Source organism: Hevea brasiliensis, chromosome 2 (assembly GCF_030052815.1).
Source record: "Hevea brasiliensis isolate MT/VB/25A 57/8 chromosome 2, ASM3005281v1, whole genome shotgun sequence".
In the NCBI taxonomy this organism is placed as follows: domain Eukaryota; kingdom Viridiplantae; phylum Streptophyta; class Magnoliopsida; order Malpighiales; family Euphorbiaceae; genus Hevea; species Hevea brasiliensis.
Window position 1 is genome coordinate 76,732,676 of NC_079494.1, and position 26,001 is coordinate 76,758,676.

Consider the following 26,001-nt stretch of genomic DNA (forward strand, 5'->3'; position numbering starts at 1 on the left):
ATAATGAATTTATAATCAAAGAGGAAATAAAGAAAAGAAAAGTTGTGAAGAGTGGTGCGGGTTTAATTTTTATAATATTATTAAATATATTATTTAAATTTTATCCAATATTTTGGTTTTTATATATAAAAAATATACAATAAATTTATTATTAAATATGTAATTTTAATATTTAGTGTTTATAGAAGAATTCATTGAATTAATTAATTAAAATTTTCATTGACTTGTCGAGAGTTGATTTAACTGATAAGACTCAATTAACGTTCTTATTAGATTAAAAATTTGAGTTTTATTAACTGTTCCTTTTAAAGGGTGATATGTCAAAGAAATTGGTGTGGGTAGGGGGATGCCTCCCTCACTCCTCGCTTAAATACATAATTATTTTACTTTTAATTGTACCATGGTATCAAAACTCTATAGGCTAAGATTTTGATAAATTATTTGATAAATTATTGAGCGTACCTAATATAAACTCGATCTTATATAAAAGCAAGTTTTATAATTGTTGAAATAAATATTTTTATTAAAATTTATGTAAAATTAATTAAAATATGTATAATAAATATATAAATATAAATATAAATATTTGATCTAATAATTATTAAGTTATCTCGTATGAGCATTAATATTGGAAGGTCATTCGACTAAAAGTTACAGTTTTCTAAGAGTATTTATGTTAATGACAATTATATTTTTAAATAAAAAACTTGTTGAATGCTTCTTGCCCACACCGAATTATATACACTTAGTTAATTAATAATTACTATTAAAATAATAATAGATCTTATACTCTACCCTCTTGCTGGACAATTAATATAGTTTATTCATTGGTCTTGATCAGATCTATATATTATAAAAAGTTGTCATGAACAGAATTATATTCTAGAAGGCTTCAACATTAGATAATTTGAGTGGGGCCACGCGCTGCGATTTCTACGCTCAACGTTAATGAAAATTTATTTTATTTAACCAAACAACGGAAAGCAAAAAATTTCCCCATTCACCAACCCATTCCTCCATCTCTCTCTCAATATGAACTATAACAGCATATATACTTCTGAGAAACTTCTCTAGTGCGATACTGTGGTTGGTTTTTGTTGTAGCAGTTGTGGTATAGCACATATAACTGCAGCGACTCTGCAACTCTACAACTTTTGACGGATTTTCGCTTCCGAACGACCACTACTATGGCAACTTCCCAATCAACGGGTCCATTTGGGCCGAGGGAATATACTTATGAACAACTAGCAGAGGCAGCTCATCACTTCTCCAACAAATACCTCCTTGGCCAGGGTGGTTTTGGTCAAGTTTATGAGGGATCCCTACACGGTGAAAAATTTGCTATTAAGAAACTTAGATTTCCTCCGGATGAGCAGACAAAAAAAGGATTGGACGAGATCCATGTCATTAGCAGTGTCCGTCACCGAAATCTTGTCAAGCTGCTTGGTTACTGCGTTGATAGATCCAATAATGTATTGCTTGTTTTAGAGTATTTTCGCAACAAATCCTTGAAAGTTAATTTACATGGTGAGTCCTTTTTCATGCCCTGAGATACTAAGAAATATTTTCTTCGAGATCTTACAAATAAGAAACAATATTGTAGAAAAGGAGGAGATTTTAGACTGGCAAAAAAGAAGAAAAATTGCTATAGGTTCCGCGAAAGGATTGGAGTATCTACATGATCACTGTGAGTAATCGATTCAGTATTAACTGCTTGCTAAATTTTAGGCTCTTTAGCTATTGAGGCTTGATAATCTATTTTCTTTATTTTTTTTAATTTTATGTTATGATAATCTATTTCTTGTTAAAGTTTTAGGCTCTTTAGCTATTGAGGCTTGATAATCTATTTTCTTTATTTTTTTTAATTTTATGTTATGATAATCTATTTCTTGTTAAAGTTTTTTACTCCCTCCATTACACGTATGTGTTTCAGGTTCTCCTACAATCATACATCAAGATATCAAACCAGATAATATTCTTCTTGATGATAACTTTGAACCAAAGGTAGATTATTTTTTTCAACTTTAATTTTTTTTTTCATTTGATTTGATTATTAAACCACTTATTTTTTAGTTAACCATATTAAAGTATGAGTGATGTTGTAATTTCATCATATAAAATAACTAAAAATTAAGAGTATATTTAAGAAACTTGAAGTGGCAAAACCACACCTTTAAATATATATGGCACAATAAATCTAATAATCTACTTAAATCATTTTGTTTAGATTGCAGATTTTGGACTTGCTCGAATTTTTACGGATCATAATACTCATATCTCCATGTCACAAGTGGGAACTGAAATGTAAGATACATATGTGTCTGCGCGTATGTTTTGCCTTTTGTTTTACTGGTATTTGTTTAGGAACCATTATGGTCTACTTTTATAATAGCTAAAAAAGGAAAATATGATGAAAAATGAGAAAATTTTAAATTTTACGTATTTCAGTAAAGATTTTCATTTTTTAGAAAATAATATTGAAATGAATTTTCGTTACACTTTTTATTTGCAGTTATATGGATCCCGAATGTTCTGGAAAAGTCACTGATAAAGTAGATGTTTATTCTTTTGGCGTTGTTCTCCTAGAATTGATCACAGGAAGAAAACCCAAATATCAAGGGAACATCGTTACATGGGTAAACCACCACTAATCTTATTATAGTGCAATAATCTTTGCCATAAGCAAAATATAATAATATAAAGCTACTTAAGATACAAAAACTCACTATTAAAATAATGCTTTTCAACTAACCAAATGCAAAATGAGACAAACTCATTTGGTATTAGTAAAATAAAAATTCTCAACTTGCATTGTATTGTTTTAAAATAAAATAAAAATAAAACTTTATGAGTCAATTAGGAACAATCTGATTAGTCTTCCATCACTTATAAAGTATAGGGAGTGGAGAGATTTAGAGTTCAAATCTTCTAATCTAACTATTCTAAAATTATTCATCTTTATAATAAGAAAAAAAATAAATATAACCCGCTAAGATACGGTAACAGAATGTAAGATTTTAAAACATTTACGATATAGCATTTCTCTAATTCTCTTGATTTTCATTGTGATGGTTACTTTAATTATGAAATACCTTTTCCTTTGCTGTTGTTGTTATTCAAATTTTGATTTGTAATTTTTGTTCTGCTATGATTTTGCTCTGCTTCATTTTGTTTTCGGCAAGGGGTTTTTTCATCAACTAGATTGATTGTCTTTGGGTGGGTGTACTGCGTAAGACCTTCTGGTCCTAAGTCCCTCCAAGTTAGTTTTTCCCTGTACTCCTTGATTTTCTCTTTTAATTCTAATAAATTCCTGCTTATGGAAAAAAAAAGGAGATTTTCGGTTCTCGTTATTTGAATTTAGTTTATTTTAGGTTTAAATCATTTGGTCTCTTTTTTTAGTAATAGGGTAGAATTATTTTAAATTATGGATTGCTTTGGATTATTCATATAATTACTATAAGAAAATTTTTTTTGGTCGACATACCAATTATAGGTTGTTTTTGAATGGCATAATACTATTAAAAATATGAATTATCATACTTTTGATAATTTTAGTATTGACAGTTCGATAAAATAATTAATCAATTGGAGACAATTTTAGCATTCGACCGATTAAATCTTAAGCCACTGTAAAAAGAGTCTACATGGAGGTTAACAATCTATCCTATAAACTCATTGCTTCACTTCTCTTCCTAAGAAATTATATTATAAATTTGTGATTCCATATAGACACTCCTATATAGAATGGCAAACCAATAATAATTTAGCACATATATAAAAGTGGTTCTGTAAATAGAAAAGCGGATCTAAAGAAAAAAACTACCTGACATTTTTTTTCTAATAATTGTTTTGATCCACGTGTTCATTTTTAAATGGCTTACCATTTTACATCCCCTCCTACATGGAATCATGTTTCTACTATAAAATTTCTCCTTTTTCCTCTGAATGGTGACTTTTAGTTTCCTTTATGGTTCTCATCTCTCCCTCCTATCATTAGCATATAAAATTTATTTACTTTTTAGCTCTCCTCCCAGCTCTCACCATCTGCATATTATCTTTGCTTTCTCTCTCACTCTCTTGCTTTCAATGCTGCATTTAACAGCACCCATTGCTACTCTGTTGACCACAGAGCTTATTGTCCTTGTGTTTTTGCTCTCAATTGTGTTCAAACACTAATTATCACACCTCTATCACCTCAAATGTGATCCTTAGGTCACTAGCACTTGAATTTCTCACCAAGCTGCAATCCATACTTTACCTACTTTATCAATCCATACTTTACCTACTTTATCTTTTCCACTTGAATCAACAAAGGCCTTGATTATGTTCACTTTGCAATTATATCCCCAACAATGTGGCGCTAATTCTTAAGGTGTGTTCCTCTTCCAAACTTGATGCGAACCTCAAGAATGATGTCTTGAAACCCATGAACAAGTTTGATTTATAATTCCAAGAAAGCCAAAATCAAGTTCAAACACCAAAGAATATCTTGACCTATCAATTATATAGAATTGAAACCAAGATAATTCAAACGTAGAATTAAAAATTCTTGACCCAAAGTTTATAATTAAACAAGAACCAAGAATATCAAGATTGCTAAACTCTACAAGATTAATCACTCTTGAAGAATTTAGTTTAGTTCAAAAAAGAACTTAGGAAAAATCCTTCTCTTGTATTAATTTAATCAAAAGTAATGTTCCCCTCAAAAAGTATTAAGTTAGCCTTATATATGCGGCCAAAACCCTAATAAGTTAGCCTTATATATGTGACCAAAACCCTAATTCCCTAAATTAAAGAAAATAAATAAAATCCTAAAAACTAATAAAAAAAAGTGGGTTGCACTCCTACCTATGGCCCAAAAACACATAAATAAGGCCAAAAATACATATCTGACAAAAAAATAATTAAATAAAACTATTCAGACTTGTCCTAGATAAAAAAAAAAAAGACACTAAATTTGCATAAAAATCCATCAATTTTGTCCAAATATTTCATGATCATCACCTGCGCAAACTTGGATCAAATTAAGCCACTTCTCATCTTCTTGTAACCCCAATTTATTGATTGTATTTCCATATTTAGCTTCTTGTGCAACTACTTCCTCAATCAACTCTTGCATTTTCTTAACTCTAGTCCTTGTGATTGGAGCTTCTCATGCAATTGCATCTTGAATCATCTCATGAACATTCCTAGGATATTGTTGTTCTTATTGATTTCCATCATCCCCTCCCTCTTCAAATGGATTTGTCCTCAAATCTTCATCTACATCAAAAGGGGAAAGATCAGCAATATGAAAGTAGCACTCACATTGTACTCACCAGGGAGATCCAACTTATAACTATTGTCATTAATCTTGGTCACCACTTGAAATGGACTATCTCCTCTAGAATGAAACTTAGACTTCCTTTGAATTGGAAATCTTTCCTTCCTCATATGCACCCAAACCCAATCTCCTGGTTGGAAAGTAACTCGCTTTCTTCCTTTATTAGCTTGGACAATGTATCTTTTATTCTTCTTCTTAGTGTGTTGTTTAGCTTGTTCATGGATCCTTTTAACTAATTTAGCCTTCTTCTTTCCATCTAAACTTGAAATCTCATGCACAGGTAAAGGAATCAAATCTAATGGAGTTAAAGGATTAAACCCATAAATAATCTCAAAAGGTGAAAAACCAATTGAAGAATGCACACTTCGGTTATATGCAAATTCAACAAATGGTATACATCCTTCCCATGATTTCAAATTCCTTTTAACAACAGCACGTAAAAGAGTTGTTAAAGTTCTATTAACTACTTCAGTTTGTCCATTAGTCTGTGGGTGACATGTAGTAGAAAATAGTAGCTTAGTACTCAACTTACCCCACAATACTTACCAAAAATAGCTTATGAACTTAACATCTCTATCACTAACAATGCTCCTAGGGATGCCATGCAATCTCACAACTTCCCTGAAGAATAAATCAGCAATATTTGTGGCATCATCAGTTTTATGGTAAGGAATGAAATGTGCCATCGTAGCAATCTGCACACTACCCCAAATATAGAATCTTTACCTTCCCTAAACCTAGGCAACCCCAAAATAAAGTCCATAGACAAATCAACCCATGGTTCACTAGGTACAGGCAAAGGTGTATATAAGCCTTGAGGTAAGACTTTAGACTTTGCTTTCTTATATTTGATACACCTAGAACACACTCTCTCTATATCTCTCTTCATATGAGGCCAAAAGAAGTGTTTTCTCAATATATCCAAAGTCTTAGTAACCCCAAAATGTCCCATGAGACCACCACTATGTTACTCATGCACAAGTAACTCCCTCATAGAGTAATTCGGTACACATATATTCACATGAAATAAAAAGCCATCATGCCTATAAAACTTTTGAAAATCTCACAACTTCCCTGAAGAATAAATCAGCAATATTTGTGGCATCATCAGTTTTATGGTAAGGAATGAAATGTGCCATCGTAGCAATCTGCACACTACCCCAAATATAGAATCTTTACCTTCCCTAAACCTAGGCAACCCCAAAATAAAGTCCATAGACAAATCAACCCATGGTTCACTAGGTACAGGCAAAGGTGTATATAAGCCTTGAGGTAAGACTTTAGACTTTGCTTTCTTATATTTGATACACCTAGAACACACTCTCTCTATATCTCTCTTCATATGAGGCCAAAAGAAGTGTTTTCTCAATATATCCAAAGTCTTAGTAACCCCAAAATGTCCCATGAGACCACCACTATGTTACTCATGCACAAGTAACTCCCTCATAGAGTAATTCGGTACACATATATTCACATGAAATAAAAAGCCATCATGCCTATAAAACTTTTGAAAAGTAGTTTTCTCACATGCATCATAAACAATAGCAAAATTGGAATCCTTAGCATACAACTCTTTCACATACTCAAAACCTAACAATTTAGTATGAAGAGTAGAGATAACAGCATACCTACGTGACAATGCAACATCAACTATATTTTTCTTACCTTGCTTATGCTAGATAACACAAGGAAAAGTCTCAATAAATTCCACCCACTTGGCATGCCTACGGTTGAGCTTGTTTTTCCCTTTCAAGTGTTTCAATGACTCATGGTCAGAATGAATCACAAATTCCTTTGGCCACAAGTAGTGCTGCCATATCTCCAATGCTCGCACCAAGGCGTAAAGCTCTTTGTCATGTGTTGAGTAGTTCAATGCTGCACCATTCAGCTTTTCACTAAAATATGCAATGGGACATCTCTCCTACATCAAAACAGCACCTATACCAATCCTAGAAGCATCACATTCTAGTTCAAATGTTTTAGTGAAATCAGGAAGACTCAGTAATAGGTTAAAATATAACTTATCTTTAATTAATTAAAAGCACAGTTTTTCTCCTCACCCCATGTAAAGTCAACATTCTTTTTAACAATCTCCATCAAGAGTGCAGCTAAAGTACTGAAATCCTTAACAAACCTTTTATAAAAACTAGCTAAACCATGAAAACTATATACCTCAGTAACAGATGTAGGAATTGGCTAATCACGGATAGCTTTTACCTTCTCTTCATCCACTTCAATACCTTTTGCACTAATCACATAACCAAAAAACAAAACTCTTTCTATGCAAAAAGTACACTTTTTAAGATTAGCATACAATTTCTCTTTTCTAAGCACTTCAAACACACACCTCAAATGACGCATATCTTTTTTCATGTTTTCACTGTACACTAATATATCATCAAAGTATACCACCACAAACTTATCAATGAATGCACGTAAACATGGTTCATTAATCTCATGAATGCACTAGGTGCATTAGTCAATCCAAAAGGCATAACTAACCACTCATATAAATCATATTTTGTTTTGAAAGTAGTTTTCCACTTATCACCTATTTTTATCCTAATCTGGTGGTATCCACTTTTCAAATCAATTTTTGAAAAGAAACAAGCACCATGCAATTCGTCTAACATGTCATCTAGCCTAGCAATGGGATATCTATACTTTACCGTAATCTTGTTGACAGCTCAACAGTCAACACACATCCTCCAATAACCATCCTTCTTAGACACCAATAGCACTGGAGCTGCACATGGACTCATGCTTTCTCTCACGTATCCTTTTGCCAATAACTCCTCAATTTGCCTCTGAAGTTCCTTTGTCTCCTTAGGATTACTTTTGTAAGCTGGTCGATTAGGAATTACTATTCCAGGAACAAAATCAATCTGATGTTCGATCCCTCTAATAGGTGGCAACTCATTAGACATATCCTCAGGAAAGACATCTTTAAACTCCTGTAAAAGAGAAACAACAAAATTAGGCAAAGAACTATTAAGGTCTCAGAACACCCTCATCAGATCAATTGCAGACATTCTACTGTCTTGACCTGGTGTCGATCCTGACAGCGTAATGTCTGAAAAAATATTTAGACTAGAGTGAGGAGTTATAAATAACTCAAATAATAATAAGAAAAATTTAGGAAAAATTTTAGAAATAAAATACAATCAAGTTAAATGAGCCGGTGCCCTAGCGATAGGTAACCCAATGGGAAGTTGCAGTCTTCGCAGCTAGAAGCCCTAAACCCAGGAGAAAACTCATGAAATAATTTTTGAAACTCCAGAGAAGAGTCATTGAGGTTTCTATGGCATTAGAATGTCAAGAAAAGGCTTAGAAAAATTTTTTAATCAGTACAGACAATTTTGGCTCAATAAGCCAAACGGAGGGCATTTTGATCATTTCGTCTTCAGAGATAATTTTGGCTGACTTGTCCAATTAAGTAAATAATTATTATGATATAAAATATGAATAAATATTGCTAAAAATTAAATTGAAAATGAGTAGAAAAGAAAAGAAAAGAAAAAGAAAATGAATTAAATGGGAAATATGACATCACATTATGTCATTAGTTAGGTCTCCACCAATCATAACTCAACAAGCCAATTAAAAATAGTTAAATGAGGGAAAATTGGAAAGAAAAATCTGCCTTCTTCTTCTTCCCAAAAACCAGCTGGAACTCCCTCTCTCTCCTGTCTCCATTGAATCTTTCCCTTCTCACTAAAATTTCCTTATAAAAAACACCATAAAACCATAAGTTTGCTTCACAAAAACTGCTCCTTACATCTTGCACCATCCCTAGGTAGCAAAAAGAAGGAGAGATTGAGAAGTTTTACTAGCTTGACAACTCTTCAAATTAAGGTTAGTGCCTAATATTTCATCTTTCTTTTTTATTTCTTGTTTAAGAACATGATTTAAGTTGTATATATATATATATATATATATATATATATATATATATATATATGTACACCATGATTTTGGCAGCCATAGATGGTTAGGGTTTGATGAATTCCTTTGAATTAAAAATGGCTTCATAGTTGCCCTTAACACAAATCTCATGATTAGGATAATGAAATGTAAGTTAATGCATGAATTAAAATGGTAGGGTTAGGGTTTGGGCACAAATTTGAGATTTTGTTTATGTATTGATGAAAAGAAGTTGTAATGGTCAATTAGTGACCATTTGGTCATGTTTGAGTAGGAAATTGAGTGAATGGTGCGAAGGGAATTGAGGGTAGGCATGCTATCCAATGTGCCCTACAGGTCTAGATATGAGTCCAGCATGTTTAGGTAGTTATAACTTGAGTTGTGTAGGTTCAATTGGTGCAAGGCCAATTGGACATGAAATTAGACACATAATGTCACAACTTTGATGAAGGAACCCTGTCCAGAAACCAAACATAGGATGTCCTAAAAATTGACCAAATCCGAATAGTACCAATTTTGCCTGGGCAAAATGACTAAATGAACAGTATTCATTTATTTGGTCATAACTCACTGTAGAAATGTCCAATTGACCTGAAATTTATATCAATAGAAAGCTTAGACAATTTAGGACAACTTTCATGAAGGACACAACTCCAAATTTTGATTAGAACTTAATGAAATTGCCCACCAAACTCAGGACACCAAAACTGTCAGAATGGATTCTGCCCAGAAATTCTGGGTATTGCCCTATCCAGCCAGTTATGGTAAAATGGCCATAACTTGAGCTACAAAACTCCAAATGGAGTGATTCAAAAAGAAAATTAAAGAAGACACATAAAGGAATAACTTTCATGAATAAAGTTTTATCAAATTGTTACTGTAGCAAGGTCCAATGGAACAGTGAATTTGGACATCAAATTCTGAAAATTTGAAATAAAACCTAGGAGGCTAGGAATTGAGTTTGGCAATCAATGCCAACAAAAATAAAATTTAAAATATGGTATATTGGTGAACTTAGACTCCACAAATTTATTATAAGTCAAAAGGTCAACTTTTGAATGGAGATGGTCAAATGAATAGTAACCTCTAAAATATGTGAATGGTAAAGTTGAGTGACCCCAATGATATAGGAAAGGGGTATAATAAATTAGAAAGCTATTGTAATGGTTAATATATAGATAAAATAAATAGTTGATTTAAATTTTTGGAATTGAGTGACACTAGGATTTAAGGAAACTTAGCTAAATTTGAAATCCATGAAACATTCATGGACTACTTGAAATATGAATGATAATGCACCTAAATCATGAAAAAAAAAATAGATAGTTATGGCTTATGCCTCTTTTTGTAGCTAAAAATTTATATTTTACATAATTAATGGCATATGAGAAACAAAAAAAAAATGTTTTGAGTGCAATGGTACATAAACACCATTGTTGTGAATCGAGATCAAAATAAATGATGTAAGGAATGTATGAATTATGATGAATGTATAAACTATATAGAATTGTGATTTAGAAATTTATACTTCTGCTAAGAACAAAATTAAAACGTTATAAATTATAATTAGAACCTATAATGAAATAATGAAACTTATGAACACTTAAAGGTACTATGTGCCCATGTATCGCCTAGACATGTGTGTTAAATTGGATAGATTGGCATGCTAATAGGGTATTATTTTAGCAGTACTACGAAAGGCTTTATGTCTATATTCATGACTTTATGCCCGTATTCATGGCTTTATGCCCACACTCATGACTTTTATGCCCGATTATGTGTTATCATAGCTTTTTAGCCATTCTGACTGCATACGTGGTTGATGTTCCGCGTCCCATGGTATGACGGCCCAAGGTACCGTGGTGTCCAGTGTCAACGACCCGTTATCCAGTTTAGTCAGCTTGTCATAGGTTACTTGGGCAGTGAAATTTATTAAAATAAGTTAAGAATATTAGCCACTGAAAATATTAGCAATTAAATAAATGAGTGAGAATATTTAAAATAAATTAGATTAGTTATTTAGTAGAAAGAATTGAAATGAATTAGAATGATGTTAAAATTTAATTACTATGAAAGAATTGAGCGCTTCTAAAGAGAGAATTGAAATATATAGATGATGCATGAAATGATGAGATGATTATGAGAATTAATAATGAGATTTTTATTTTAAAATATTATTGAAATTTTCAAAAAGGTGAATAGTGAAACACGTCAAATGATAATAAAATAGGGAAAACTCCGTTAGTTTCTCCGTCAAAAAATAATTGATATTAAATTAAACGAATTCAAAATTTTTAAAGAAATAAAGTAAGATAAATTAGGGTACTCCGGCACCGAGTGTGACATGCCTCGCTCGACTACACTGTAGTCGGGTAAGGGGTGTTACAAGGTCAGTAAGATTCAAATAAGCCTCCTTGTACATAAGTACAATCATTAGCTTTCTAGCAAAAAATGCACTCTTGACATCTCTTTTTTTGCAAATAAGCTCATTTTTCTCTCTTTGCTCTCCTTTTGCACTGGATTCACTTTCTTTCTAGTCTCACTCAATGACTTTTCACTCCTCTCTTTAATTTTCTCTTTATTTTTACTCTCAATCACTCTTTTTCCTTATTAGAACTCTCGGTCTCTCATTTTTCTACACTTTTACTCTCAGCCTCACTAGTGTTTTCCTTCTCAATTGATCTCTTCAATTTCACTTGATCCTCATATACTTGTCTAGGAGTTAATGGAGCGAATGTTACCTTTCGGCCATCATTTTCAAAAGAATACCGATTTTTGTAACCATCATGTGCCACTCGCCTATCAAACTCCATGGTCTACTAAGTAACAGATGACCAGCATGCATAGGCACTACATCACATATAACCTCATCATGATATCTACCAATGGAAAAAGCAACTAGTGCTTGCTTAGTCACTTTTAACTTCTCCACATTCATTCAACCATTATAACTTATATGGTCTAGGATGTTTCAAAGTAGGCAACTTCAATTTCTCAATTAATAGTGTACTAGCTACATTGGTACAACTACCTCCATCTATTATCATACTACACGTTTTATCCTAAATGGGGCATCTAGTATGAAATATGTTTTCCCTTTGCTCCTTTTCACCAACCTCCCTTCACTTACAAATTCAATACTCTCCTAGTGACTAATGCACTCCCCTCTACAGTATAATCCACATCAGTATTATCTTCTATTGGAGGCATAGAATCACTATCTTCATCACTCTCAGTCTCTATATTTCCATTATCCCTTAAGATCATTGCCCTTTTATTGGGGCATTGTGAAGCAATATGACCTATCCCTAAACATCTAAAGCACTTTATATCTCTATTTCTTTGAGATTGGGAAGAGTTCATACTTTTATCTTTATTATCCCCATGAGGCTTGCTTTTACTTTCTTCATGCTTGGGCTTAAAAACAGCCTTTTCCTCCTTCTTGGGCTAGTTTGGTTTCCATGAGCTCTTAGGAACTGAACTTGTGGTACTGCCATACCTCGACATCCCTTTCCTCCTGAGCTGCTTTTCAATTTTCATAACCATATGCACCATGTCCTCTAGGTCCACATAATCCTGCAACTCAACTAAATCAGCTATTTCTTTCGTCAATCCACCTAAGAATCGAGCCATTGTGGCTTCTCTATCTTCTTTAACATTTGCTCGAATTATAGCAATCTCCATCTCCTTATGGTATTCTTCCACACTCTTTGTCCCTTGTGTGAGTCTTTGCAGCCTTTGATGCAATTCTCTATAATAGTGATTAGGGATAAGTCTTCTTCTCATGACAGCTTTTATCTCATCCCAGGTGTCAATAGGCCTCTCTCTATTTCTTCTTCTGCTCAAAATCATTTGATCCCACCATACAAGAGCATAGTCAGTAAATTCAACAGCAGCAAGTTTTACTTCTTTTTCTTCTGAATAGTTGTGACAATCAAAGACTAGCTCAACTTTGCGTTCTCACTCAAGGTAAACATCTGGATCATTCTTCCCTTGGAACGATGGAATTTTCATTTTGATGCTCCCAATGTTTCGATTAACATTATCTCTACCCCTGTCATCTCTCCTTGGCCTTCTTTTATGCCTTTCTCTCCTTTGATAAAATCTGTCCTCATTTATGATTGAAGTTCGATCATCATTATTCTCATCTTTGTCATCCTACTCATCTTCGAACTCTTCAGGGGGAGGGTTATTGTTGTTGTGTCTAGCTTGCCTCCTAGCATTAGGCCTCTCCCTCTGCAAGTTACCTATAGTAGCTTCTTGCCTATTTAGTCTAACCTCTTGCCTTTCCATTTGATTCCTTATGTCTCCAAGCATCAAAGTCAGTTGCTCATACTATTGTTGAATAGCTTGCATTATGAAGAATTGATATGATTTCTCTTCTTCACTATTTTTGTGTGACATAATTATAAAACCGGCAAAAGAATGTTAGCAAATATCCTCACAATGCTCCCTCACGTGTTTACACTCAATCAATGTCACTCTATTGGTATTTCACACAATTTAGTCTTTTACCTTGTTATGTACTCACACAATCTTTCCTTTTTCCACTATTTAATTTTTCCTTTTAGCTCTTTAAGGAACTAACCAAAGTCACTCAAAGTAGCCAACTTGTAATATTCAACAAAATTGAAATTCAAGATAAGATTGAAGACAAGAAATAAAAGCAAGCAATAGAAAGATGAATACAAAGATAGAATGATAAAGGACTCTAAAATTCAAAGAAATGAAATAAGATACCAAATTATTAGAAACTGAAACAAACGAAATAGTAAAAAAGCAAAAGCCTAGGTAAAAATTTAATAATTTAGGGTGTGTAGTGAACCTTAATTATGCCACACCAAATTTGCCTCATTTTGTTTTTTTTTTTAATTTTTTTTGGGCTAGTAGCAAACCTGAAATTTTGCAGAGAAAAAATTTTGCAGTTCTGTTTTGTTTTTTAAGCTACTGAGCAGATTTGAATCTCTGCAGAAAAAAAAAATCTGCAGTTTTTTTTTAAGCTGCTGCAATTCAAATTTTTTTCTCCAGTGGTAGATCTGAAATTCTACAGAAAAAAATTCAATAGTTTTTTTTTTGAGGCAGAACTGAAATTCTGTAGAAAAAACTGAAATTCTGTAGAAAAAATCACAGTTTTGTTTTTTTTTTTTGTTATTGGCAGAATTGAAATTCTGCAAAAAAAAAAAATCTGCAGTTCCTTTTTTTTTAATACTCAAATGGCAAATCTAAAATTCTGCAGAAAAAAAAATCTGCAGTTTTTTTTTTGAAACAAGAGACACAAAAAGGAATGGAAGGAAAAAAAAATTCAGATTAAGAATTACTGAAGAAAATGCAAGACATAAAGAAATAAGGAAATTGATGAACGAGTTACAAAATGAAATAGTATGATGAGCAAATAACAAAAAGAAAATACATAAGGATAGATAGAACCTGATTTAGAGCCAAAGCTCTGATACCAAATTGATGCAAACCTCAAGAACGGTGCCTTGAAACTCATGAACAGGTTTGGTTTATAATCTCAAGAAAGCTAAAATCAAGTTCAAACACCAAAGAATTTCAAACACCAAAGAATACCTTGACCTATCAATTATATAGAATGGAAACCAAGATAATTCAAAGGTAGAATTAAAAATTATTGACCCAAAGTTTATAATTAAACAAGAACCAAGAATATTAAGATTGTTAAACCTTACAAGATTAATCACTCTTGAAGAATTTAGTTTAGCTCAAGAAAGAACTTAGGAAAAATCCCTCTCTTGTATTAATTTAATCAAAAGTAATGTTCCCCTCAAAAAGTATTAAGTTAGCCTTATATATGAGGCTAAAACACTAATTCCCTAACTTAAAGAAAATAAATAAAATCCTAAAAACTAATATAAAAAAGCTGGAGTGGGTTGCCCAAAACACATATTTGACAAAAAAAAAAAAAATAAAACTATTCAGAGTTGTCCTAGATAAAATAAAAGACACTAAATTTGCATAAAAATCTATCAATTCTGTCCAAATATTTCATGATCATCACCCACGCAAACTTGGATCAAATTAAGCCACTTCTCATCTTCTTTTAACCCCAATTTATTTATTGTATCTTTATATTTAGCTTTTTGTGCAACTACTTTCTCAATAAACTCTTGCATCTTCTTAACTCTAGTCCTTGTGATTGGAGCTTCTTATGCAATTGCATCTTGAATCATCTTACGAACATTCCTAGGATCTTGTTGTTTTAGTTGATTTCCATCAAAACTAGACTTGTGCAACTTCCTGTTTTGGGATGAGACAAGCTGTAGATTTAGTTTTAATTTTCCTGTTCCAATTCAACTTAATTTTTCAATTTTATTTAGTGCTAAAAAATAGGAGTTGATTTGGTATATATTATTAAATGAATTGGTCAGTATGATTTTCTCCATTAATTTCGGTTAATTAATCAAATCGAATCTAAAATCAAAGTATCTTGAAATTATTAACCGAATCAAACTAAATATATCAATTAACTAAATCAAAAAACTGAATTGATTCAGTTCGATTCGGTTTTATAACAAATAACTACTTAACTTGAGCTCTATATATATATATATATATATATATATCCATAAGAACCAACTATTGTAGACTGTGGAGTCTTGCAAGAACTTAGAAAAGACACGATGAACAATCAAGGTTGAGGAATAATGATGATGTCAAAACGAAAAAATTCAGTTCAAACTTCTCAAATGTTGAGGGATCAACAACAACTCTTAGGCGTTTAGTATATTTCTAATTTTCTACACAGGTGCTCTATTTCAGAACAAAAGTTGCTATAAGAAGCTCCATGTTACCTATACCTCAGAAACAAAGATTATTTAAGTATCTTTTAATCGAGTTTTTAAAAAGTAAATAATCTTCTTCTTTAAATCTTTCATCTCGGACCAAAAAAATACAAATCCATCACTAAGAGCAAAAAGATTTGTGATTGTACAAAAGACCTAAAAAATTAATTTCATTCATTCATTTCAACACTTCTAATTGAGTTTACAAGCCTTAAAAATTTTTATTAAGCAAACCAACAATAATATACACATCCCTTCCTTTTACTAGAAATTCATTAACTTACCATCCACAATCTTGTTACCGATTCTCCGATTGATCAAGATTTGGCACAGGGTGAAGATTTTAAGATCTTGAATACGAGTTCTAGGAAATACCCAAGCAAAGATTGTGGGACAAATAGACTCCTTGGCAAGCAATATGTTATCAACTATGAGAAGTTTTTTTGGAGCTACGAGATGCATAAGTGTTGGTGTAGCGACAATAAAGTAGGAAGGTTGTGGTTGTTGTGAGTTTGTAGCATTAGCTAGGACGAGGAATAGCAGGAAATGCGACTGCCAATTCAAAAGAGACGATTAGAGTAAGGAAGAAGACAACTTTTGGACTCCCAAATGGATGATTTTAACGCCCATCTCCTCATGTGCTAGGCTGTGTAATTTTGGATTGGTTTGAACCAAAATTTTTAGTTGAAGGTTAATTTAAGCTAAAATTTTATGAAAGGGCTTGATTTATTGCAAAATTTTTTTGATGGCCAATATTGGGTACAACATTAAAGGTCCAAATGGGCCTTCGGCCATGAATATATTTATAGAATAATTCATTGAATTAATGTAATCATAATTTTTTATTGACTTATTAAATTATTATTTAGTTCGAGTTTGAGAGTTGTGAGGTTTCGAGTTTGAGTTTCAATCGAAATTAATTGTACAAAAAAAATTATTATTTAATTGATTTAAAATCAACTGAATTAAAATCATTAAATTGATATAAAAACACTATCTCAATTTCAGAATTATAGTAAATATCATACATAGATCTATTTAATTATTTTACTTTGGTTTTACCATGTTAACAAATATCTACAGGCTCAAATTTCGATCAATTATTTTAGCAGCTAATTCTTGAGATCAGTATACATTTAGAAATATCATCGAAAATAAGCCTTAATTTTGATGGAAAACAGAAACATAATGAATGTTTTCAATTCTTTTGTTTGGTATATATCTTGCAGGCAGGAAGTCAAATTAAGAAAGCTCTGGGAGGAGAATTTAAGGATTTTGTTGATTTCAAATTGCAAAAGTATGATAAAGAAGAAATGAAAAGAATGGTTCATTGTGCTGCATTTTGTGTGTATAAACGTCCAAAATTTCGTCCACCGATGAGAAAGGTAAAAATCGTCCATATGTTATGTTATTAAAATAGCACATCATTCAAGGCTCTATTTGTTGTTAATTCTGTCAAAGTAGCAAAATTGGAGAGACTGCAGATATAGTTGGCTCAAAATCACTTTAGCATTGTTTTTCATGAAGATAGTTCGAGCTCTCGAAGGAGATATGCCTTTAGCAAATTTATCGGATGAGATGATTGACAACCAATTGCCACACATTATTATAAATGAAGGTCCATTTTATACGTATTTTTCAAAATGTCAATTCATTTCTTTATAGGTAAATATTATATTCGATTATCGAATTTTGAGTAGGAATGGTAACATATATATAGGGTATTTGCTAAATCTCTCGAATTTATTAGTATTTTCAATTCCCAATTAATATTATATTTGTGATTACTGAATTTACTCTAGTGAAATTAGTCTAATTTAGAATAAATAAATTAAGGTTGTGTTTAGATTTTAATATTTAAATTTAAAATTTGGATTTTAAATATTTGATTTAAAATTTAGAATTTGAAATTAAAAATTTTTTATTTAATTAATAAAAATGATTTCTATGGAAATGCGAAGTTGTGATATATATTTAATTATACTGGAATGGAGCTGAAATGATAAAGCAAAAATGGTTATTTTAAGTATTTAGTTTTTAAGCTGATTTGGACCAAATTCAAATTCATTCTCATTTATAATATTCATGTATTTAGTCCAAATGAAATCCTCAATACAAACATAGCATAAGAGTTTTTTTATTTATTTTTTAATTTTTTATATATCCAAATATACATTAAAAATTTAATAAACTTTTAGTGAAGATTAAATATGATCACTACTGCATAATTACTGGATCAATTTTTCCTATAGAAAATGCTACATAAAAATAGTATCTATTATTTTAATTAGTAATTTTGGAAGTTTTTTAATTATTTAATTTTACACTCTCAGTTGATGTATTAAATCTCAGTTTTTGTTTTGATTAACTTATTGGTGATTTTCCTTTATCATTGTCTTATCTTAGAGTACTTATTTAATTTACCCCTCTCTTCCTTGATCTAGATAACAATAATGTCGACTTCCTTCACCATATGGTGCAGAAGCTTTTTCCACAGGAAATGGGAACTCTTGATTTTTTACACAGTCAACACTACTTCCGAGTATTCAGAGCTAAGTTGCAGGCTGATCCAAATCTATTGCAGCCTTTGCTTCAAGAATTGGGGAGCCAAAAGCCTCAAATATTGAGGTTTATTCAAGAGCATCAGGATGATTTTCTTCGCTTTATCAATCAACCCGTTGAAGGTGGAGAAGGGAACATCATAGACTTGGAGCAGCTGCAAGCAGCAATGACACGGATGGTAATAGTTACACCAATAGAACGTGTTGAAGCAATGCGTTATGATCGGGCTTCAGCATCTAACCCGGTTGTAGGACTAAATGCTAATCCTCTATATCCTTTTCCACAGGGCGTTCCAAGTGCTGCAGGGGCAGTGCCTATTAATTTTTTTCGGAACGATCCACAGTTCCAAGCATTCAGAGCTAGGGTGCAGGCTAGTCCACATCTATTGGATGGTATGCTTCAACACGTGGGGAACCAAAATCCTCATGCATTGAGGTTTATTCAAGAGCATTGGGCTGACTTTATTCACTTCATCAATGAACCCATTGAAGGTGGACAAAGGAACATCTTGGCCTTGGGGCAGCCGCAACCAGCAATGCCACAGATGGTAATAGTTACACCTGAGGAACGTGAAGCAATGCGTTATGATCGGGCAGCAGCCTCTAATCCGGTTGTAGGACTAAATGCTAATCCTACATATCCTATTCTACAGGGCGTTCCAAGTGCTGCAGGTGCGGGACCTATTAATTTTTTTCGGTACGATCCACGGTTCCAAGAATTGAGAGCTAGGGTGCAGGCTAGTCCACATCTATTGAATGGTATGCTTCAACACGTGGGGAGCCAAAATCCTCATGCATTGAGGTTTATTCAAGAGCATTGGGCTGACTTTCTTCACTTCATCAATGAACCTGTTGGACGTGGATAAGGGAACACTTGGGGCCGCTGCAAGTAGCAAATGCCACAGACAGCAACAGTTACACCTGAGGCACGTGAAGCACTAGAACGTTTTGAAGAAATGGGTTTTGATCTGGCAATTGCATCACAAGTGTTCTTTTCATGCAACAAGAATGAGGCGCTAGCTGCCAACTACCTTCTAGATCATAGTCGTTTTAGGATTAATTGATTTTATATATATTTTCATTGGAAATACTCTCAATCCTTCAGCAAAAATGCCAGGAAATTATATTTTTTCCCCGATTATATATATTCTCCTCAACTACAATTAAGTTTGGAATCTAGAGTTCTATAATGAGTGAAGTTTCTAGACCTTGAGCTAAATGTAGCATTCCTCTCTCCACTTTCTTCCTTGTTATTTAGGATCTTTTTAACATTTTATACAGGTAAAATGCATCATTTAGAAACTTAAGAAAAGATTGGTCAAACCAAAATACGCTATTTGAGCCCTTAAATTTATTAAAATCCCTCAAATAAGCCCAACATTGACAATATTATCTCTCCTCTACCCTTAACTCGAAATGGCCCATCATCTCCATCTTAAATGTTAGTTAACAAAAGCAAGTGCAAGTTTCCATACATGGTATGGAAGTTGAAAGCAAATTGAAATATCTGAAAACTTTAGCCAACTGATGAAAAACTATTGAACTAGATAATCTAATAAAAGAAAAAGCAAAAGAGATAAACCCAGAGAAGCAAAGGGGAGACCAAATGGTCCAATATTAAGCTTGGCCATGGCAATTAGATCATCCAATTGAATTGGTGACAAAATGGCAATACGTAGATACACATAGTTGAGAAACAATAAACAAATAACTCGCAGATATCATTGAGAAATGAAACAATTTAAAGGGCATTTGAAAACAATAACTTAGAAGAGAAGAGTACCATTCTTAGATGAAAGGATATTCCACAGCCAAAAGTAATCCAGAAAGCAAAGAACTCCAGCATCAAATAAGAAATTTCTGTTCAAGTAAAACTTTTTTTTTCTTTCTTTTTTTTTTAAAAAAAAAGGTTCACGTAAACTCATTAAAACAACCAAACCAAATAATTAAATAACACTCACAATAAAAATCAGAATCCATGGTTCAAAATCCCAAAAACAGGGGATGTGATTATCAACACTCCATACCCAACCCCACCCAAAAAAAAAAAAAAAGAAGGGCTTTTTAACATAACCAACTCATAAACCAACATTAGTTGATACAAGTGATGAGTGCACCTGACCATGCCAACCAAAAGAAGCATATGAGAATAGCATTCGGCTATGCTTTTTTGGCTCTTTTACTTGAGCTTTAATAGGTTCGACGGTGCAGAAGACCACCTTCTGTTTGGGGCATCTCCATTTAGGCAAATGCAGATGTTAAACTACCCTAATTTGAGACATCTCTATTTAGCAATTGGTTTTGTGATCTTGACCCTGAACAAATAAGAAGAAGAAAAGAACCAGTTAGTTTTGATTTTGGGAGTTAGGGAGGAAGAGAAAATATGATAATAGAGGAAGGATGGCCGTTTATAGTTACATGGAGGATTGCAGGGAACTTCTTCCCTATACCAGGGTGTATACATTAATTCAATGAAAAACTAACATATCATTAAAATAATAGTGGATCCTATTATAAAACATAGTGATTCTCGTTACAAACACATAATTTCTTAATTTTTGGTTGATTGGGTGTATAAAATAGTTCATACACCTTCGTATAACTAAGAATTTTCCTTAATATTTTTGGACTTATGACTATTTTAAAGAAGTTTGGGTTTAAGTGAGTTATTTTTAAATAAATAAGAGTCAAAATAGCCCATTTGATTTGACCAAAACTTAAATAACTATTAAGCTTTTACTCACTATACCAAATGAAAAAACTACCTACCAAAATTACAAACCATTTTGAGTAAAATTTGGTTGGTAATTTCGATTATTGACAAAATTAGGTTTGTCAAGAATTTGGCCCGTAGGTAAAAATTACTTACCATATTGATAGGGTTTTTTCCCAAAGGGGTGGAATAAAAAAAATATATCAAAAATGGGTGAATTTGAATGTAATTATCAAAAGGGGATGAATTATACTTAGGTGAAAGATAATAGGACAGGACGCTAATTATAATAGCTTTTTGAAGGTCCGAATGCTATTTATAATAGCGTCCGAGTTTTAAAATAAAATAAAAGCTGTACGCTACTTATAGTAGTATGCAGCTTTCATTTTAATTATTTTATTTTATATTTTAAATAAAATATAAATATTATTTTAATAAATAATATTATAATAATTAATATTATATATTATAATATTTTTATTATAAAAAATTATTTTTAATTTAAAATCAAATTAAATAAAAATTAAAATATAAAAATTTATTAAAATAAAATAATTAAAAAATTACAAAAAAAATTGGACGCTAAGCGTCCAGTTTTAGTTTTAATTTTTTAATTATTTTATTTTATATTTTAAATAAAATATAAATATTATTTTAATAAAAATATTATAATAATTAATATTATAAATTATAATATTTTATTATAAAAAATTATTTTTTAATTTAAAATTAAATTAAATTTTAATTAAATAAAAAATTAATATTATAAATGAAAGACACACGCTACTTATAGTAGCGTCTAGATTTTATTTTAATTTTTTGATTATTTTATTTTATATTTTAAATAAAATATATTATAATAATTAATATTATATATTATAATATTTATATTATAAGAAATTATTTTTTAATTTAAAATTAAATTAAATTTTAATTAAATAAAAAATTAAAATATAAAATGTTATAACATTTTATAACTTTTATTTTATATTTTAATTTTTTATTTAATTAAAATTTAATTTAATTTTAAATTAAAAAATAATTTTTTACAATAAAAATATTATAATATACGATATTAATTATTATAATATTTTTATTAAAATAATATTTATATTTTATTTAAAATATAAAATAAAATAATTAAAAAATTAAAATTAAGCTGAACGCTACTATAAAAAAAAGTAGTGTTTAGCTTTTATTTTATATTTTATTTTATATTTAATTAAAATTAAATTTTAAATTAAAAAATAGTTTTTTATAATAAAAATATTATAATTTATAATATTAATTATTATAATATTTTTATTAAAATAATATTTATATTTTATTTAAAATATAAAATAAAAAAATTAAAAAATTAAAATTAAAATTGGAGTCCAATTTTTCTTTTAATTTTTTAATTATTTTATTTAATAAATTTTTATATTTTAATTTTTATTTAATTTTATTTTAAATTAAAAAATTATTTTTTATAATAAAAAATTATAATATATAATATTAATTATTATAATATTAATTATTAAAATAATATTTATATTTTATTTAAAATATAAAATAAAATAATTAAAAAATTAAAATAAAAGCTGAACACTACTATATTCGTTTTAATTTTTAAAACTCAGACGCTATTATAAAATAGCATCCAAACTCTCAAAATGCTATTATAATTAGTGTTTCGTTCTAAACTCATAATTTTTTGATATTTTTTTTTTTGGATTCAACCCTTTAGTAAAAGCCCCATATTTATATTATTCGGTAAAATTATCAACAAAAAAATTGGAAGGTAATTGGTGAGTCTTTGTTTAGTATTTTGTAGTCCAGGTGGCAGGAATGAGGGAATTAACTTCTAATTACTGACAAAACTTTGTTCGAATTATGGACCAACATGAATCAGTCAGTAAATTGTGATGCATATTAATTAAGGAAAACATTACCAACCAAAACCTTTGGTCGGTAAATTTTTTATAATTTTAAAAATATTACTAACCACTATAATAATTGCTAAAATTTTTGTAAAAATATTTTTTTAATAATTATATAATTTAGGAGTGAGCAAACGATAATCGAATTGAAAAAATTAAAATTGAATTATTAAAATTATAAAAATTGAATCAAATCAAAATTGATCAAAAAATTGAATTGAATCAAAATAAAAAATTTAGTTCAGTTCGGTAACTCCGTTTCAAACCCATTCATTCTTCAAACTTCCAAATTCTTAGAAAAGAAACTTACTGGAAAAAAAATTTCAGTAATGTAAAAATTCAATTTCCTAATTATTTCAATCAAACACTCATAAAGAAGGAAAATCGTCTATCAAAGAGAGAGAGAAAAAAAAGAAGAAAATCACTATTCAATCCCATGTCTGCGTCAATCCAATACTTACAAAAAAGGAAATCACTCAATCAATAAAAGAATACCCATATACAAAATCAATTATAACAAATAAAAATATGAACTAATACTTGAATATATATATTGAATCATTGAACTATACAAAATCAAAAAAAAAAAACTATCAATTTTAAAAAAAATTATAGTAGTTGAAGAGCAAAGGAGAGATGCAATTGTAGACGAGAAGCCATTGAAGTTGAATTTCTTGTTGAATGATGTTATGTCACTTAAGTGGAAGCCTTTAAGGGTTTTATTATATATACATAAAAAAGGAGAAATTGGCATTGAGAGGAAGATGGAGAAGAAGAAGGGAAGAAGTGGGCATAGAAAGAAATCAACATAGTAAAAGAAAGGAATAAGTATGAGAAAAAGAAGAAGAAGAAAGGAAAAAAAAAAAAAAAGTAAAGATGAAGGAGGAGGGAAGAAATTCAGTTCAATGTAGAGGAAATGAAGGGACGCAGCCACGATTTGATAATGAAAAGGATAAATTTATATCATTATTCGAGGGCTGAGATTATCTTGAAATGAATGGTAAAGATTTAATGAAGATAAAAAAAATATTAAAAAAAAAAACAAAAACAAATTAACGTGGTTATCAAGGATTAAACAAGGGACACATTGCTTACTTGAGGGAGCTTTTAACCACCAAGCCACAACAACACTAAGCATTTTATACTCCCTCAAGTTATATTTATATTTGATTTGATTCATTTTTATCAATTATTCTTCTTTGAAAACTAAACCGAATCAATCCGATTATACATAATTAAAAAAAAAAAGAATCGAATCAAATTATCTAAAAAACCAAACAAAAACTTTAATTGTATAAGGTAAAAATAATACCAATAAAAAACTTTGGTTTTTTTTCGAAATTAAAAAAATTACCAACTACTAAAATAGTAGCTAAAATTTTTGTAAAATTATTTTTTTATACAATTATATAATGTAAAAATAACACTGACGAAATAATTTGGTTGGTATTTTTTTATAATTTAAAAATTACTGACACTTAAATGGTAGCTAAAATTTTTGTAGAATTTTTTTATAATTATTTTTAAAATTAACAATTTTAAATTTAATTTTAAAATTAAAAATTAATCATTAATAATAATAACATTTTCAAAAAAAATAATTAATAGTAATAATAAAAAAATCTAATAATATTAAAAATAGTTACTGTTTATAATAAGTTAAATATAAAATTCATAACAGTAAAATAAAACTTACTAAATTACAGCAATAAGTTAAAGATATAATATAAAACCATCCATAATTACTGTATATAGTACAATACTTACAAGTTTCTTTGGGTCATTTGAAAGAGTACAAGTCAAAGAAAATAGAGATAGAAAAGGTACGAGAAGTGCACTTTGCAGACATTAAAGACATAATAGGTAATGCAAGGCTTGACCCACTTTCAAGGTCTATATATATATACGAACCAAATTAATATTGCAAAAAGAGAAAAATAAAAAGTTTACTCCTAGGGCAACCTTTTTCATTTTTGAGCATAAAACTTTACCCGATCACAGAGGCAGAAAATCAAATTCATGTGGCATTAAGTTTTCACTTGGTCTGTAATATTTGTCTAGGGAATGCAGGCTTAAATTGGAAACTTGGCTAGTATAAAGGTAGGCAATCTCTCAACCTGCAGACATAAGAAACAACAGAATATTATCTGCTTTAATTTCGATGATATGTATTAGCAGCAATGAGACCATTTTGACAAGACCAAAATGAATAACCCTTTATCTAAATGCACATTCGGAAACAAGAAGGATGCGCGTGTACATCTAATATCAGATGGGGAAAATATGTTCTCAAATTAGATTAGGAAATACATGGTCTAACATTTCTGAGAAAAAGAGGAATTGCACAACGCAGTTTAGACTACTCTAATTAAAACACATCTTACCTGATGTGCAAATCGAGAATTTTGATAACCAGTCTTCATTAGTTGACTCCAAATCTTGTGAAACTGTTAATTGTGTTTACCAACACAATAAGTCTTGACTAGTTAAATCACCATTTATATTATAAAAGCAGCAGAGTTTAGATATACATAATTTTAACTTTTGGTCACATTCTCTTTGTGCCTGTTGGTGACTTATTCTTACTTGATCCCTTGGGGACTCAACTCAACTCAACTCAACTAAACCTTTATCCCAAAAATTTGGGGTCGGCTATATGGATTCGCTTTTTCCACTCTGAACGATTTTGGGTTAAATCCTCAGAAATATCCCTTGGGGACTATTAAAAGAAAATCAAAACATGGGTAAACTTCAT

At 30.5% G+C, this 26,001-nt stretch overlaps 1 protein-coding gene across 5 annotated transcripts; it reads left to right on the forward strand.

The window, feature by feature from the left end:
* The first annotated feature begins 987 nt into the window (after positions 1-987).
* LOC110665629 (receptor-like kinase LIP2) lies at positions 988-19,830 on the forward strand. 5 transcript variants are annotated; one of them, XM_058135837.1, is made up of 9 exons: positions 988-1,527; positions 1,604-1,687; positions 1,934-2,004; positions 2,228-2,304; positions 2,513-2,636; positions 17,280-17,435; positions 17,578-17,668; positions 18,495-19,159; positions 19,265-19,830. In XM_058135837.1, exons 1-9 carry the CDS (start codon positions 1,188-1,190, stop codon positions 19,475-19,477), a joined length of 1,821 nt encoding a protein of 606 aa, XP_057991820.1. In that variant the 5' UTR covers positions 988-1,187; the 3' UTR covers positions 19,478-19,830. The 5 variants fall into 5 exon arrangements, with proteins under 5 accessions (XP_057991820.1, XP_057991827.1, XP_021681520.2 ...); XM_021825828.2 differs by having other exon boundaries at positions 989-1,527; positions 18,495-18,790; positions 18,899-19,830; XM_058135835.1 differs by having other exon boundaries at positions 989-1,527; positions 18,495-19,830.
* Positions 19,831-26,001: the final 6,171 nt, after the last annotated feature.